Here is a 16727-nt window from a genome sequence, read left to right on the forward strand (position 1 = left end):
GAATTTCATTTGGGCAGAGTAAGAATCTCAACGAGGGTGGATGTGTTGCTCTTCTCCTCTGTAGATCCAGTTTGTTGAGTTTGTTTAAACTTAACAAACAAGACTAAAAATCTTGCCTAATCCACCTTTGGCAGCTTGTTTGTGCAAATGCTGGAGCAAAGAAAATTCATCACATTAAATAATGGGTGCTTTGTGCTTTTTGGATATATGCATATTGGATCTATAATGGGCAGGAATAAAGTTCTCAGATAATAAAACATGCACCAACTTAACCCCTGCACCCAATTATTAATGTACAGAGGTGCCAGACAGCAGTTTAATATCCAGAATTTTTTAATCTGGCCAATAGGGGGAGCCCCAAGTGCTGGATTAAAAATTTCCAGTAGTTTGATTACTCTGTAGATTATCCTATACATTTTAATGTATACATGAGGTCCTTTGGCTGCCTAAATAAATTTATTGTGGCTATGAGTTTTTTCATAACGTGTAGTTCATGGGATCATGTAATCTCCCCAGAATGTCATTAATCAGTGTCAATCCTCAAAGGGGGATAATTGTCCGTGTCAAAAGAGAAAAAGGTTTGAGATTAGTTTTCTAATCTGCGTGGAGCAGCTCTGCACTCTGCGTGGAATCAGATGAAACCAGGAGCTTTTAGTGACTTTATTTTTCCTCCAGCTTCATTAAATGGAAGATGATGTGTGTTGTGACTAATGTCTCCACCCAAGCTCACAAATCTAAAATGGGGTGTGAGCGAGCGCTGGGGCCTGGTGAAAACCAACAGGGTATACAAATGTGCTAAGACAACATCAGCAGCACAATGTATACTGCGAGTCTCTGAGACTACCCTGAGGTATCCAACACCGTCCAGGTGATAAAGGATGTAGTGTTAGAATGCAGCAGGAGCATTTTGGAAAGTACAGCGTGTTAGAGCAGGGGAAAAGTTGAGCAGACAGACAGACAGGCATTAACTTCCCTCGCAGCTGAGTCCCACTCTAGACTGTTGATACCCCCAGATACCAACAGTAGACTCTGTTTTACATTCACCTCCATCTGCAGAGAGAGGCGAGAGGGAGCGAGGGAGGCAGCAGCAACGCTCAGCCATATCAGATTTCTCACTTTTTCTATCTGCCTTTCTCCTACAAACTTTCTCTCTCATGCCCCCTCCTCTGTGTCTGCCTCTCCCGTTCACACTCCGTCTCACTTTTTCTGCCACTTTCTCTCTCTCTCTCTCCTCCCTTCCCCACCTCCCTCCCCTCCTCGTCTGTGATCCTTTTCGGAGGCTCTGCTGAGACTTCCTCTCCTCTGCAGCCCTATTCTCTTTTAACTCCACATCTGAAGTTTATATGTAAACACGGGCCGGTGTAAACAGGCTGCGCCAGTTGGCCGGCCCTCCTCGAGTCCAAGCCCTGTTTATTTTACTCTCCACTCGTTCAGAGAGCGGGTCAGTGTCTCTGAGGAGAAATGTCACCTTAGCTTAGGCCCAGATTTCTGGACGGGATGTGATTGCGTTACATGTGGAGCTGCTCTTGTTTATTTTGGCACAAGCAAAATCTTCTCACATGCAGTTTTTAGGGTCCAATCAATGAGCTGCTCAGCTTTCCCTCGGAGCACATGCCGTGGCTGCAAATGGCCTTTTCCATTCATCTACCACTATAGAAAGCCTTTCAAAACCCGTTCACTAAGTGGGGTCAGTTGAGGACACGCTACTGCTGCTGCTGCTCAGCACTCTCTGAGTATCTGCACTCTGACTTTTTGTCTTGGTAGAGACTCATTCACATTGTGTATTCAGATCTTTGCAGATGCTCCAGAGTCGTGCCCTCTTTCACCTGCTGCCCCAGTATTCTCTGCTCCCACAAGGCAGTCCAAGAAGCTGAGTCGACAGAATAGGCCCCTGGCTGTCTACAATCCACAAGCCCTGGATATTCAGACTGGTAAGAGATGTACACATGTGCACCTGGATATTTTCATATTTGTCAATGTATTAAAAGAACTGAGTATACATTGCAAGATCATATAGAATTAAATGAGTATATAAACTGTAGAAGTTAGATTAATCATCCCTTTTTAGATATGAACTACCTTATTGATCCAGAAAGAATGCAAATACATTCACACATTCATGGAGCCCAACAGGTATCAGGGGTAAATTTTGCACTAATTAAAAATTTGTGCTCCAAAGTTAATAGCCTGTTTGCGCAAAGTAGTAAAATCTGCTCTTCAAATCTGAGTGTGCACAAGTGAACCCAGCACACACCATCTGTTACCCTGTAAAATGTGTTTAAGACATGTCAAAGATAGATTCAGATTATCTGAATGTGTGTTAGTCTGATAATTGGCATGAATTGCCTTTTTTTTTTTTTTTGCCTCATTATTTTCACCCTGACGTTGTGCTCCTGTTAGCCAATATTTGTTGGTAGTCAGTCAGTGGCGAGTGACACATCCATCCCACAGATGTCATTTTCAGTCAGTGGCAGTTGCTAGGAGCAGTTAGCGAAAACTTTTCTCACAAAGATGAAAGAAATGTGTGGATTTAAGAGTTGTTATTTCTGCAAGTCGCTTTACAAGAGCCTTTCGTCATCCACGCTGCTCATGGATGTAGCGACGTAGCTGGAGAATTATGACGCTAGCTAGCTAGCTACCAAGCTAAAAGTACATTAATTTATCTCAGTCGTAGCCGAATCCACCCAAATTTAGGGCAATTGAAGGGTTGGAGTTGCCCTTTTCTGTACACGTTGTTAATTTTTTTGATCAAAGATAAGAAACTTTTGTGCGCTAATTATCACTTCATTAGGAACACTTCATTTTTAGCGATGAGAGTCGGCTAAATAACAGCAACACCTGTCTGTATGATGCAGTACAGTTCAACAACATCAAATTCTGCAGCGTAGAGTTGAATCACCACTCTCTAAAATGATTTCAGCAAGAAATCAAATGTAGATGAAGCTAGATATACCTAATAAACTGGTAACTGAGTGTATTTTACCCCTGATTCCCGCTGGGCTCTGAGTTCACTCTCTCACTTTTGGGCTGCCTGTCCTCTCGTAATCACTAAAAATCACGGCAGCTTCTACAGACGACACACTGAACTCGGTAATGCTGTGGAGAGATTTGCCTCGATGACTTTGTGTGCCCTTGTTTACTTTAAAATGCTTAAAATTCGCTCCAGCTTCCTCTGATACTTGATGAAACGGGAGGCAATGATAGGGGCCCTCTCCTGTGCATCAGGTGAGCTGATCACCTGACCTGATGACCCAAACAATCTAATTCCAGAAATTTCTGATCCAGGGCCAGCCAAATCCCTTCCCCTCCACTATACAAAAGGAATCTAAATCTGCTTACCAGATTGCCTCTCTTTAACTCCCTTGCGTCAGCTTTTACCATGGGGGTATTTTAATATCAGGGATGAACGGCGTAATCCATTTTTAACCTTTGTGTCTATTATATGAGTCCCGCATAATGGTTTTAAAGTAAGTTGTCTCAGTATTCGGTGGGTAAAAGCAAATTTAAGGACAACGAAGAGAGACCAGTGGTTATATATGCATGTGAGTCTGTGTCTAATATCCCTGCAGAGCATGTACAGGGAAGTGCATTATTCAGTATTTCTCCTGTATTTTAGTTGATAATTTCAGATTAGTTATATATTTGCTATTGATTTATTTAGTCCTGCGATAACTGATTTTTTTATTTATTTATTTTGGCGGTGAGGGAGGCGGCTGAAATAAGCTGTGAAGATAACATTGACGTAAGTTAATATGAACATGCTAGCAAACAGTTGCGCAGGTATAGAGCATCATTATCATTATTGGAGTTGTTTCTGAAGCTAAACAACGAGCTAAAACAAAGCTCATTAAGATCGAGGGAAGCTGCAGATTCGGGTGATAATCCTCTGTAGGTTCTAATATGAGTGACATCTTTCTTTTGTGACCTTTCACATCATCACATTGTCATTTGATACATTATTATTCGAGAAATATTGATTATAGCTGCCTTCAATTTAAAGATTGAGCTGAATATTTATTTTTCCCAAACGCAAAGCAGCAGAGGTATGCTAGTGAATGATGCTGAAGGGTGCTTCACTTTTTAAAGACAAAAATCCAGATGCTAGCAGATGTAAATTTTCCAGCAAGAGCTGCGAAGTCCCTAAAATACATAAAACCAAGAAATTTGTAAGTGCCTGATAGTGCCGAAGACTATGTACTTCCTGTTGTCATTCTTATTGGTTAAGGAAGTTTGGTGATCTCACATAAGTCCCAGCATAGCACCACCTGTATTCAGTGTGAGCTGAGGTCTATTTATTCATAACTGATAACACCTGTGTGGATGCCTTGAGATTAGTGGCTTTCATGTAGAACAGTACATAACATAATTAGTGCTATGGTTGTATGCACGGTCAATGTAGACTATAAAAATGCTGTAGTAATTAAGCTATCTGCAGCAGCGCTAATTCATTTCAATCTTAATTAAACACAGGCTTTTGCTTTAAGTGCTTTGATATGTGTTTGCAGAGGAAAAGAGAAGAAATGCTCCAAACAAACTACTTTAACATTAACAGTTGCGTCTGTGCTTCTCCAATCTCCCAAAAGCAGGCTCTTTACTTGACAGTAAAATTGAAATAAAAGCGCTCGGATCTCCCCAGTGTTTCTCAGGTTCCTGTCTATGACTGCAGAAATGCATTATTATGAACAACACAAACTTGGTTGTAAGTCTCGCCTGTTTTGACAGCGGTTTGATTTATAAAGTCCCCTGTTGATGCAGCATTGCCGTATGTATTGATGAATTATTCAGCTGTTTTATCAGGCCAGCTATCATCAGTAAGCTGGAATAGGCTGAATCTTTTACAGTAGCATAAAATTAATGAAAAGATGTAAGTAATTATAACAAACACTGCTTTCTTTCATCTAAGTGTCAGCAGTGGGAGATAGTTCCAGCTTAACTACAGATGAGACATCAATGGGCAGCAATGAGTCTGTGTCGTCCCAGTCATCGTCAGCCTCGGCCTCAGAGACGCCTACAGAGAGGAGTGACCATGCCCCACTTAGCGCCAGCCTCAGCTCGGGCAGCAACTCCAAGTGAGTGGTTCAGTACGCTTAAGTCCCAAATCAATATGCCACTGTGCAGCAGTGAAAATGCAGTTACTGCTTATGAAGCAAGTAGATCCACAGCAAACAAAGTCATAAATGAGTCCACCTTCAAATCCGGACTCGCTTTCACTCTGTTTAAGTAAAATAAGTGAATATTTTGATCGGTATTTTTGCATCTACAGTTAAAGCCGCTCAGAGTCTTTTCTCTGGTGCATCAAACACATGATACCACATTCCCTCGCGTTTGATTTGAGCGTGTTGTAATTAACTGCTCTCTGCTTCCAAAACACGGTTGTGAGCCTGATAATCAGAGTGAGTGCCGTTTCGTTTCGCTTCCTTCATTCGTCTCTATGAATCGCTGAACATATCGGAGATGTGGGTGGCAATTCATACGCTTTGTGACTCTGAGCGAGAGCACTTGCTCACAACACAGGCGAACCATAAGTGTGATGTAAAGCCATTTTTTGTCGTAGGGATGATTTTTTTCATGTGGTTGCATTCTTTAGTGGTGTTATTCTCATTATGTTAATATGAGTATTATTAGCATTCTTACAGGTGTTGTTGGGGGGAGAAAGGGCTTTGAAAATGTCGTTCCTCCAGTCAAAATCACAGTAAGACTAGGTTTATCTGCAATATTTGAATTTTTAAATTGTCTGTTTTGTTTATTTTGTGTGTTATATTTTTCTCTCAAGTTGTATTGACCATCCTAATTTTCCCAAACTCCAGACCTGAACTGCCAGCTATGTATCAAATCGCAGCAGCAATAAAACGATGAGTAAATCCTTCCTATGCAGCACACTCCAGCAAGAGCCTGAAAATAGTGGCTCTTAAATCTCGTTCCCTGTTCCCCAGGACATTATTAAATTCGAACTGCGTCTTTATCTCATTGTAGATCGACCGGTTGAATACATTTTTAGCAGTTACATTTTAGTGCGCTGCGTGGTTGTGGCACAGCTCCGCCTTTTTCTGCTCTGGGAAAAAAGAGTATTTAGCAAGCAGAGACCACGTCCTTATTATTAACGATCAATACGTTTCTGCACATCGTGAATTCAGAATCATAGAAGAATATGCATCTCACTTCCAACATGAATCATTTTTGGTAACCTGTGAAGGGCATTAGTCTTTGTTTTTGACGTTCTGCGTGCTAAATGATTTGGGAGTTAATCGTAAATGAAGCAATATATGGATCTACAGTGAAATTGAATTTTAAGTGTCTGCCTTGATGTTTATGCTGTTAGTCAAATGTCAGCTGTTTGTCTCTGTCTCTCGTACTGTTGGATGGAAAAATGCTTCACTAGTTGATGCTTTGCTTCTCTCTGGCTTTTCCTTTCTGTCCTCGCTCTCTCTGCTAAGTCCTTGGTCCTTTTTGTTGTTTCCAGCCCATGACTTGTCTTGAATGCTGATGTGAGAGATGAATTATTGGGTTATGCTGCAGATGTTAGACTCTCTGCTGTGTCATGTCTACAGATTCACCTTGAAATAGACTTTTTTTTTTTCTCATTCACTGTCCCCTTCTCCTTCTCCATCAGCTGAAAAGAGCTGTAAAATAAAAACAAATCCACGGCAGAGGACGAGGTGATACTTCTCTTGCATTGACCTCTGTGGGTGTGTGCCCACCTGTGTGTATGTGTGTGTGTGTGTGTGTGTGTGTGTGTGTGTGTGTGTGTGTGTGTGTGTGTGTGTGTGTGTGTAGGCATGTTTGTATCAAGCATTTTCTCTAAGTTGCAGGATTAGACAGACACGGCTGTATATTACTTACGTAACCAACTCCTTTTTTTTTTTCCATGGCGCTATTTTTTTTTTTTTTTGTGCTTTCCCACATATGTGGCATCATGTTGGAGGACGGAAGGAGCAACCAGGAGGAGGTCGTAAATCTCAGCTCTTATTTGTTTGGGAGACAGGTGGCCGAGCGTTGGCCGTGTAAATCGTATTGACATTGGGGAGATATTCATCTTGTTTACCCTTATAGCCGCAGCCCCTGTCCCTTTATGAAGACTTGCGCCATATGTCACAGGGTGTCGCCCTGGCTTTGTTCACTCATAAATCTTAGCATGTGAGATGGTGGAGACCTGTTAGCACAGCACCTCTCTGGCCTGGAACCCAGGGATTCGGCTTCAGTCCTAGCCAAAACGAGCAGTAGGGAAGGCAATTGCTAGATTACTTCCAGCCACTCTCAGAAATGTTTATCTGCACTCTGGTGTGCTCAAAAGTGCACCTGGAAACCAGCATATTAGTCTGTTTTCTGTATGGAAGCTGCAGCAAAATCTGCCCGGTCATCCATGAATGCATCCTGACTCACCATATCATGCAATGACTCTTTGTGGACTGTGCCGTGATTTATCATCTCCGTCATTTCGGATGTCTTGCCTCATTTCTCCTCTCCTCCCGAAATTCAGTCACAGCTTCTCCCGGTAGCACCGTTGCCCCAAGTCCATGCCGTTGAGGTTACTTTTCTTTGGCCACTTTTCCTCCTCCTCCCCTCCCCTACCCTCCATACCTCTCTCTGGCAGACAGCTGTGGATCATAAAATGGTGGATCAGAGGTTATTTCCTGCCCACCCAAACTGGCGGTGGCTGGGCGGGCAGCTTGGCTGTAGGTTTGATCCCACTTTCTACTGGAAACACCGCAAAATCCCACCGCTGCCCTTCTTCCTTTAGTAGAAAGACAGTTGATAGCCCCGCTCATCCCTGTGTAAGTTCCACGCCAGGATCAACGAGGCCTGGATGCTGCAGGGTGAAATTCCTGCAGTAATGAGAAGCAGCAGACCGCTTCTGTTGATGAATTTCTCGCTGCTACTAACCTGGCAGCGTGTGATAATGCGATAACCCTGATGGTAAAAACAAAAGACTCCCAGTTGGATTTCGCTTTTGAATTCAGTGTTCGCCATGCTGTTTGTTACTTTTGTTATCATAATGCTTTTTTATGTGTTATCGGTGCGTCTCCTGCAAATTACGCTATTCATGCCTGAGAAAATTCCTCACAACTTCAAACTTGGTATTCTTAAAATCTTATGAATATTACCAACGTCTGGAGAGGGATTTTCATGTGAGCTTCATACAGTGCAGTTTCACAAGAGGCCCCATTTACTGTATTTAATCATGTTTACAGAAGAAGCTTAGCTAGGCCTGTGATGGGTAAAAACAACGGATGAGCAATTCAAAGCATGATGCTATTTTTGAAGAGAAATGGCAAACGATTTCCCTCGGTTTGGCTTAGCTATAATTGTGAAAGCAATTTTGGGATGAATCCATTTACCTCTGGTACATTTAACAAGTTTCTAGGGCAGCCATGTGGCATTGACTGATCTTCCCTAACTGTTTATTCTATAATTATTTAGATATCTATTTATTTTAAAGATCTTCACAGATCTGTGTAATCCTCTTCCAGCTGAAATACACAGTTAGATATGTTAACTTTTCTTAAATATGTGTGTGTGTGCATGCGTTTCTCTTTTTAGTTGAAATGCATGCGGGGGGGTTTGTGCGTATCCGAGTGGGTTCACCTGCAGGTGGGTGAAGTGTTGGTGCTCCTCTGCTCTCCCTTCTCTTGGCTGTGACCCAGGCAGACAGTGGTTGTGCCTGGGACCAGGTTAATGAGTGGATTTGCTGCACTGCAGCGCACTATCCCCCCATGCTGATGTGGAGCAGCTGAGCACCACAGTGGCCCCACACTGCTGCAGAGCTATAAATCACCCGCAGTCAGGCCAGGCCCGAACGGAACAGCCACCGCTGGGGATGGACAAGCGCACCGAGAGGGAGGCAGGGGATGAGATGGAGGGAGGAAGCGATGCAGAGGGGGGGGAATGAAAGCTTGAGTCCAGTACTGTGTGCACACCTCCACCTATGGCCACATAAGATCCCCCACCATGTTCCCCCGTAAATCCACCTCGCTCTCTCTCTTACATCAGTGCCAACGTAACCACTATTCACAACATCCTCTCAACCTCCAGCCCCTCCCCAGCTGCTCCCTCTAATTGCCTTTATTAACGTCTCTATGGGAGCGGCAGCTAGGAGCAATTTGCTCATTATGTACTGTATTAGCACTGGCCCTGGGGCAGGCATGGAACACAGAGGGATGCCTGGCTTAGACTAGTGCTCTCCACTGCTCCACTCTGCCTTTACCAGGACCCCTACCTCCATCCTGTAGGTCGACCACAGACTCGTCAGCCCTGACACCAGCCAGTGTAAAGCACAGCTACGACTGTAAGAGATAAAGGTCATGGTCGAAGTGTTGGAGTGTTATCGTTTGACTATATACTGTCCATTTCTGTAGGCGGTGAATGTACATGTATGGGTAATCTCTATAAAGGGATATCTGCATACGAAAGCAGAACCTGTGGGCAGGGGACAAGATTTTGGTATTGGAAGTTGTCTGACAGTAGTGTTGGCCAATCAGATTTGAGCAGGCTTTGATTGAATGCAGGTAAACAGTCACGAAACGTTGCCCGAAATGCAATCTCGGAACCCATTGGCTATCGTCTGACTGCCATTTAGGGTTTTATTAACTTTTTCTTAAATGCTTCTTTGTTCATATGCAGATATCTGTTTAGAAAATTTAGCCGAAATGTCGCCTTCGCGTCTCAAGTTGCTAATCGGACTGTAAGCAATGAACGGTGCAGGAACAGGAAGTTTTGGCCCAGATATCCGTAAACTCGATGTATCGAGATCTGATGAGTGTCAACACCAGCATATGAGTTGCTTGCATGGTTTCATACCTACATCATCAAACAGTTCAGTGACCCTTCGTGCTGTGTTTGTTTCCACTTTTCTGTTTGTTTATCACCCGTCTGTACGTTGTCACATGCACTAATGACGGGAATGCTCTTTTGCCCCTCAGGACCATTTTTAATTTACTCAATTTGAAGTGACTTTCTTCTGCAGTCAGAAGTATTGTTGTATTGACGAGGTTCATTCTGTTGATGTCAGTGGTGGTTGCACACAGGTTTTAATTCCAATTTTACTTTTGGCTTTTCTCTTCAGAGAACAGCAAACAGCTGGCCAATGTATGAATATTCCTTCAGAATTCAAATATTATGTTTAATTCATGACTGTTTGCGTCTTTTATTCTGAATCCTCTTCCTTGGGCTCTGTACAGATGCCGTCAATCCTGAGTTTAGACTGAGGGTCTGTTGTCAGTCTGGCCTTTTACTTTAGGCAAGTTGACAGGTTGGGGTAAAGAATCAGTCCAGGTCAGATTTTCACCTCTTAATCTTACAATAATGTTGCTAGTTGGTTTGAGTAATGACCACAAGAAGTTTCAGAACTGTGATACAGAAGGTCAAATACATTCCTTTGTATGACTTTAAATTTCAGACCTTGAGGTAAATATATCAGAGATGCTCTTGATGCTTACCTCTCAGGTTAATATGGACTTCTGTCGAGAGTGAGTCATTTTGAAGAGGCTTTTTGGCAGATGGAGTGGAATGGATTATTTGATTTATGAAAGCCCTTGTTGTCATTGTTATTGTGGTAAATGTACGGCATGCACTCAATGAGAATTCAAAGTGTGACTCCTGTATGTAGCTGCTGAACAGTAGAATGCAATAAGCTGTAATATCTATCCTTTCTTTGTCAAGTCTGAACTGAACTTTATCATATTAATCATGTTTTATCATTCCTGAGCTGCATGTTAATATTTGAACACTAATGACTTTGTGGGACCCAAGTTTGCAACGATTGTGGAATTATTTGACTCATGACATGAGTGTCACAGAAGTGGCAGAACATCTGGATGCAGCTGGTTAAAAACGTGTTTGTGGATGGTGTCGAAATCTGCCGCAGATAAAGCTACACCCCGTTGTAATTTTTTGATTTGAATTCCCATCCTCCCGACGCTGTGGATCGGTGTAGAAATGTATTCTCACCTTGTCTCCATAACAACAGGTTGCTGATTTAAGCTGTTTCCAACACTTACAGTAGTTGCTACCAACACCGAACAGTTTAACAAAGGATGAAGACACGGCACGGGTCCAACATGTTTTAACACGCGGCTACGTATTCTTATTACCTTCTTTGTAGGAGAAAAAGCTACACTGTGGTCAATTATGCCATATTTCAGTCAGTCAGATCACAGGATCTATGTGGACTCAGGTTTTGCTTTTGATCTGCAGGGCATCCACAGCAGGAGCCTCCTGGTCCACTTCTGGAGCGCCAGGGCAGAGCCAAACTGCTGCCATCACAGCTGCTCCTGAAAAAGAAAAGCCAGAGGAGAGGTAAGGCAGAGTTCCCTCTCGTTTGGATTCTGTAATCACCTTTGTTTCTGTTTCGTTAAGTCACTTTCACACTCTCGTACTGCTTAAATGTCACACTCTGGGATTCTTTTCACTCTCTGTTTTCACTCACTTGCTCCATTACTCGCTTGCTCGTCTTATCTCACTTGCTCACTCGACAGAATCCCTCACTCGTACAACATCTACTTGCAGTCTTGCGCGTCAATATTTTCCCTGACTTCCTCATATATTCACCCGCCCTTAATTTGGTTTACCTTTTGAGGCGCCTTAGTGCAACACAGCTATTGGCTGCAGCAGGGGCAGCAGCCTTCTCCCCTTTCTGTCAAAGCCCCGATACAAACACACTGTGTGCAGAGTGCCCATCGCGCTCATCTACTGCTCTGCCTCCTTGAGAATAAATGATGAATTCATTTTCAGTGCTTTCAGATGCCACAGAGGCAATTGCAAACATCTCAGGCATTCTCTGGGCAATCCATTAATGTTATTTTCGTATACATACAAATCCTCATTTTTCCCAAATGCGGTTCCACGAGAGCGCATTCTTCCAAAATTCTGAATTCAACAACTCAGCTGAACATTGTTGTATTGACAACTCTGTGACCACAAACTTTTTTTTTTTCCCAGTTTGTATATCTTCTTTCTCCTCTCTCATCCTACATTGTTCCTGCTCTGCAGAAAGAATATGAAATATTTATCAGGGCATCGTGTGTTGAAGGCACAACTTCTACATGGTAATGTTGCTGGCATTCCAGATAACGGTTTGCAATGGTGAGCAAAACAACCTTTCTGTGGAAACAGTTTTTATGTTTTCGGGAACGCAGATGCATAAATGCGGCTTTTTACTAACCTTTGCAGAGCGATGAATATGGTTTCTTTCATGGCGCTCTTTTTACATCAAACTGATTTAAAATGCGACTTCTAAGCTCACAAATGTGAATTTAAAAGCCGAAGCACAGTGGAGAGAGATTTCTATTCTCTGTTTGTGTGCAAGCCTACTTTAGAATCCCCCCGCCACTTTTTAATTATCTCACTATAGATGGTTGTCTGCTGCGCGGACCTGATGTGTGCCTGCCTTTTCGGTCGTACAAAAACCTGCTACAAACAGCGCTGCATCTCTTTGTGTCTGTGCACGCACACGGGTGCATGTGGGTGTGTTTTGACTCGCTCGCTAGTCTGTCTAGACCGGAGATAGGGCAAGGCAAGAGTGTGTAGCGGCCCGGCTGCTCTCTCAGTGCTTTTGCTGATTTTCCCGGCCTGGCCCATTTCTGCTGTTTCAGGCTAGTGAGTGAATGAACAAGCAGGCCCCGGGCCCAGATAGAACTGTGCGGTAATCCTCCCCAAAGCTCCGCCAGCTCACTGATTGCCTTCATTTTTCAGTGTCACCAGCAGGAAAGCCAAGGCAGTGTACCCATGTGAGGCTGAGCACGACTCTGAGCTCTCCTTCCAGGTCGGCGCAATATTCAACGCCGGTAAGTGTTATCGCCTACACCAGTCGCTCACTCAGAACCAGCCCCGACATATTGGATTTAGAGGAAAACCGAACACCCAATCTGATCTTCAATCGAACAGAGAGATGAGACGAGGAGAGGGAGAACGGGGAGGGAGGGGGAGAGACACAGATTTGCTCTTCAGCGTGTCTGGAAGAGGCTCGACTGAGCTTTAATCACACTCAGAGGAAATGAGGATTTTGTAGTTGCTATTTTTTGTCAAAACCCTCTTTTGTGAGGCAGACACTATAGAGATACTATAGTCTTTACAGGGAAACGCGCTGATGGCTTTGATAAGACGTCACAATGCGTTGCAGTATGCGGTCAGTCTTTCTTCTTTAAAGGTGAGATCACATCTTCATCGGCTGTGTAGTCACTGCTGCGCTGCAGATTTAACCGTCTCCCATCAAAGATATAATTATCTCAAGTTATGATCCGAACATCAAAATCCGGCAGCTGCCATTAATAAATATGGATTGAATTACCGAAACCTCACCTTAATCATATTTCTATGTGCTGTCTGTACAGTATTTCCTGTTTTGATGCCTGCACAATAAATTCATCAGTGTTTCATTGTTGAGTTCATGTCAGAATAAATGCCTGCAATGGCACAATTAAATTTAACACGAGCTGCTTTTCCAACTCCTAAATATGGATGCAAATTATGTGAACAATAATAAACACAAAATGAATGAAGTATCTCATTTTCACAAACTAAATTGAATTATGTTCAAGCCCACTCTCTTATTCCTAAATTTCAGTTAGGGCTTCACTATTTTGTTTAGTGAAATTATTGCTGAATGATGATGTGTGTTTCTTTTGGATCTCACCTTCAGTCTCCAGTTACCTCGATACAGAGTTTGGGGAGTTTTATTGTAGCTTTGCTTTCATTCAACACTTAATCAGGCTTTAAATAAAGTGATTGACACGCTGCATAAATGTTACAAGATGAGGTTTTTGTTAACGAAACATCGACAGTGTCTTGAGCACTCCTGACATGTCGCAGATTTCGCTGCACCGTTCAGTTATTTCTAAATCTGTTTGTGACTTTCATCTGTGTGCAAAAGTGTGCAAAAGATCAAGAGATCTGAATCCTTGAACCAGCCACTGTGCATACAGTTTGTCTAAAGACGGATTCAGCATATGTTGTTTGCTCACCCTTTAACACCCCTGGCTTATTTGCTCGCTTAAAGGCCCAGTCTGTGTAGACTTAAGGTGTGTTCACAGACCTGATTGAAAGATAGAGAGTTTAAAAAATCCTCAAAATGCCAGTAAAAGGAAACCCATGGCAGCAGGAATCCAGTTTGTTTTTGTACTCCGCATGTGATAGAGGAGGTGGGAGTCTTGTTCTGTTGTATTTAAGTTTTATTCTAATGAAGACAAACCAGTATAACCAGCTTAAACAACATGAGAAAACACCTCCGATGCAGAATGAGTTGTGCGCTGCCTTGTATGAAAAGCTGTCAGGCAATTTTTGGAGTAAAAGCAGGTTCAAATCCTGTGCTTTGAATGGCGATGGCGGGTCAACTCTTTTCTCTACACCTGTACGACAGACGGGGTTTTTGTAATAGACGCACAAGAGCGCCGCCGGACTTGTAAACAGATTTCTTTGTGTTGTGAGGCAGGCTGAGACACGTTCCAATTGAAAAATGCACTACGATGTGCTGAATTAGGTTATACCTCCGCTTGGGCCTCACTGACAATTTATCCATGCAATCGTTGCCTCGCAAATGCTCTCAGAAATTTTAAATTGGCTCACTTTGTAGACAAATCAAGAATCCGGGGAGGATTTTTGAGAAGGCACGCCACAAAAACTGTTCAGCGCTCTGACACATCTGTCACGCTAAACGGTTTGTGAGCGCTCCTGAGATTCAGCTTGTGGTGAAACTCGAGAAGAACCGGATCCAAAGAGTGACTGGAGATGTACAGTAGAGATACAATGAATGGAAGTGGAGTTTACCGGCATCATCATTACTGTATCCTCCTCTGACTCTGACACATGCACATACTCACTCTATCCCCCACCCTCACCCTCGCTGTGCTGTTGTCCCCGCCCCACTGACGCCATGTCCTCTCCTGCAGTGACCCAGTCCAGAGAGCCGGGCTGGCTGGAGGGGGAGCTGGAGGGAAAGAGGGGCCTCATTCCTGAAAACTATGTGGAGATGCTGTAGCCCCAGATGGAAATATTTATGGACAAGTTGTCACCTCCACCAGGAGCGATCTGCAGAGATGCATGTGCCTCAACTCTGACTTTACAGCCTTGTTTATCCAAATCCCTGAATTCTCTCAAGCAAGTGACAATGTGGTGTTATTGGTGGACTGTTTTTTTTTTTGGCTTGTAGGCCTTTGTGATGCATGTGCAGGCGTGTTTGAATTAACTTTGGTCGAGAGCCCACCTGAATTTCAGCGGCGTAGTTACAAAATGGGTTTGCACTTAAAATATTCTGCTGTACACAAAGACGCTGTAGCTTCTCAACAACCAGGTAGCTTTGTTAGCAGCACCAGAGAATGAGCGTGGGTCTGTTAAAGGCCTCGCTCTCTCCCCCAGTTATACATGGTATCCATGAGCTCCCCAAGTCAACGAGCGATCCTCGGGAACTGCGAGGATCGAGGAATGTCAGAACTCAAGTCACTGTAATCAGTTTTTTTTATGACGTTTTGCACCAAATCCAGCAGCTTTAGACCCTCTTGGCAATGTTTGTTTTCAGCTTTTGAAAGATTAGAGATACTGTACCACCCGTGCCTTAACCATCAGAACCGCCAGCGTAGATGTACGTACGGGTATGTATGACAACGAATTGGAGTGTTACTGCTTTTGCTGTTAAAGTTTTTGCATTTTACTGTCATTTTTAAGAATATTTGGATATTCAGAATGAGGCACATCACTATTGTAATTGTGTTTTATTTAATTGGCACCTTGATTGCATGACTTTTGAATTTTCAGCACACTCTGTACTGTTTTGTTCTTGGTGCACTCCTTCACGGAAACACAGTGAAGCGCCTCTTTGATGCCTGACAGACCTCTCGTGTTAAACACTAACATCAGACGGAGTCAGCAGAGGTTCATTTAAATAGGTAATGATTCAAACCAAGTGTTTTTCCCGTCAAGTGAGCTCTTTTGTTTGTTTTTAAAAGCTTGTTTTGAACGTTGCTCAGTTTCCTCTGAGCAGAGAAATGACACGCTCCCACAAAGTTGAGATTTTACGTTATCATGATTTTATCTTCAACTTCAGTGGAATAAGTAATTAGAAAAGAAAGTTTTATTGCCAATTAGACCTTGAAATGCAGTATTTCAAAGTTTTATATCTGTTCGGTGTATATTAAAAGAGTTATTACTGCCAAGTATGTTTTACATGTCTCCGTTAAGTGATGGACAGGTTTTAAGTTTTTGTTTGGTTTGGTTTTAGTGTGTTCACATTACAATTCATTTCATGTTCAACAAGACACTTTTCATTTGTCTGAGAGCTTTGGTTCAGCAATAATTTAAGACGTTGATTTATGATGTTTGTAAAGGGCCTTAACTTCTTCTTTTTATACCTTTGGGTATCCTCTTGATCAATGTTAAACAAATAAAGATTGTTCTTTACTGTATTATGTATTCTTGCCGTTAAATAAATGTGATAAATGATCATTTAAATTTAACTTAGGTTGTTTTTTTTTTTTAATAATCAGGAAAACTTCATCATCTCAGGCACTGATTTCATACATCTTCAGCCAACTTATTTTAAAACCCTTATTCCAAAAAAGTTGGGCCGCTGTATACAACTTAAATAAAACAATGTGATCATTTACTAATCCGTTTATACTCAACTGAAAACAGTACAAAGAGAATATCTTTCACGTTTGACCTCATCAGCTTCATTGATTTTTGTAAATATCTGCTTATTCTGAATCTGATGCAGCAACACGTTTCAAACAAGTCGGGACAGG

General features: G+C 42.6%; 1 protein-coding gene across 4 annotated transcripts in view; it reads left to right on the top strand.

Annotated features, from left to right (window-relative positions):
* The window catches only part of arhgap10 (Rho GTPase activating protein 10), a 48726-nt gene extending 32338 nt beyond the window's left edge, over nucleotides 1-16388 (top strand). The window contains exons 19-24 of one of the 4 annotated variants that reach the window (XM_041933554.1): nucleotides 1790-1931; nucleotides 4904-5069; nucleotides 11191-11292; nucleotides 11986-12078; nucleotides 12688-12779; nucleotides 14880-16388. In XM_041933554.1, the coding sequence (XP_041789488.1) occupies nucleotides 1790-1931; nucleotides 4904-5069; nucleotides 11191-11292; nucleotides 11986-12078; nucleotides 12688-12779; nucleotides 14880-14968 (684 nt within the window). In that variant the 3' untranslated portion in view covers nucleotides 14969-16388. Of the gene's footprint in view, nucleotides 1-1789; nucleotides 1932-4903; nucleotides 5070-11190; nucleotides 11293-11985; nucleotides 12079-12687; nucleotides 12780-14879 lie in introns of those variants that run through there. The other 3 variants (XM_041933556.1, XR_006006730.1, XM_041933557.1) reach the window with 3 other exon arrangements.
* The last annotated feature ends 339 nt before the right edge of the window (nucleotides 16389-16727 follow it).

Source organism: Chelmon rostratus, chromosome 3 (genome assembly GCF_017976325.1).
Source record: "Chelmon rostratus isolate fCheRos1 chromosome 3, fCheRos1.pri, whole genome shotgun sequence".
NCBI classification, from domain to species: domain Eukaryota; kingdom Metazoa; phylum Chordata; class Actinopteri; order Chaetodontiformes; family Chaetodontidae; genus Chelmon; species Chelmon rostratus.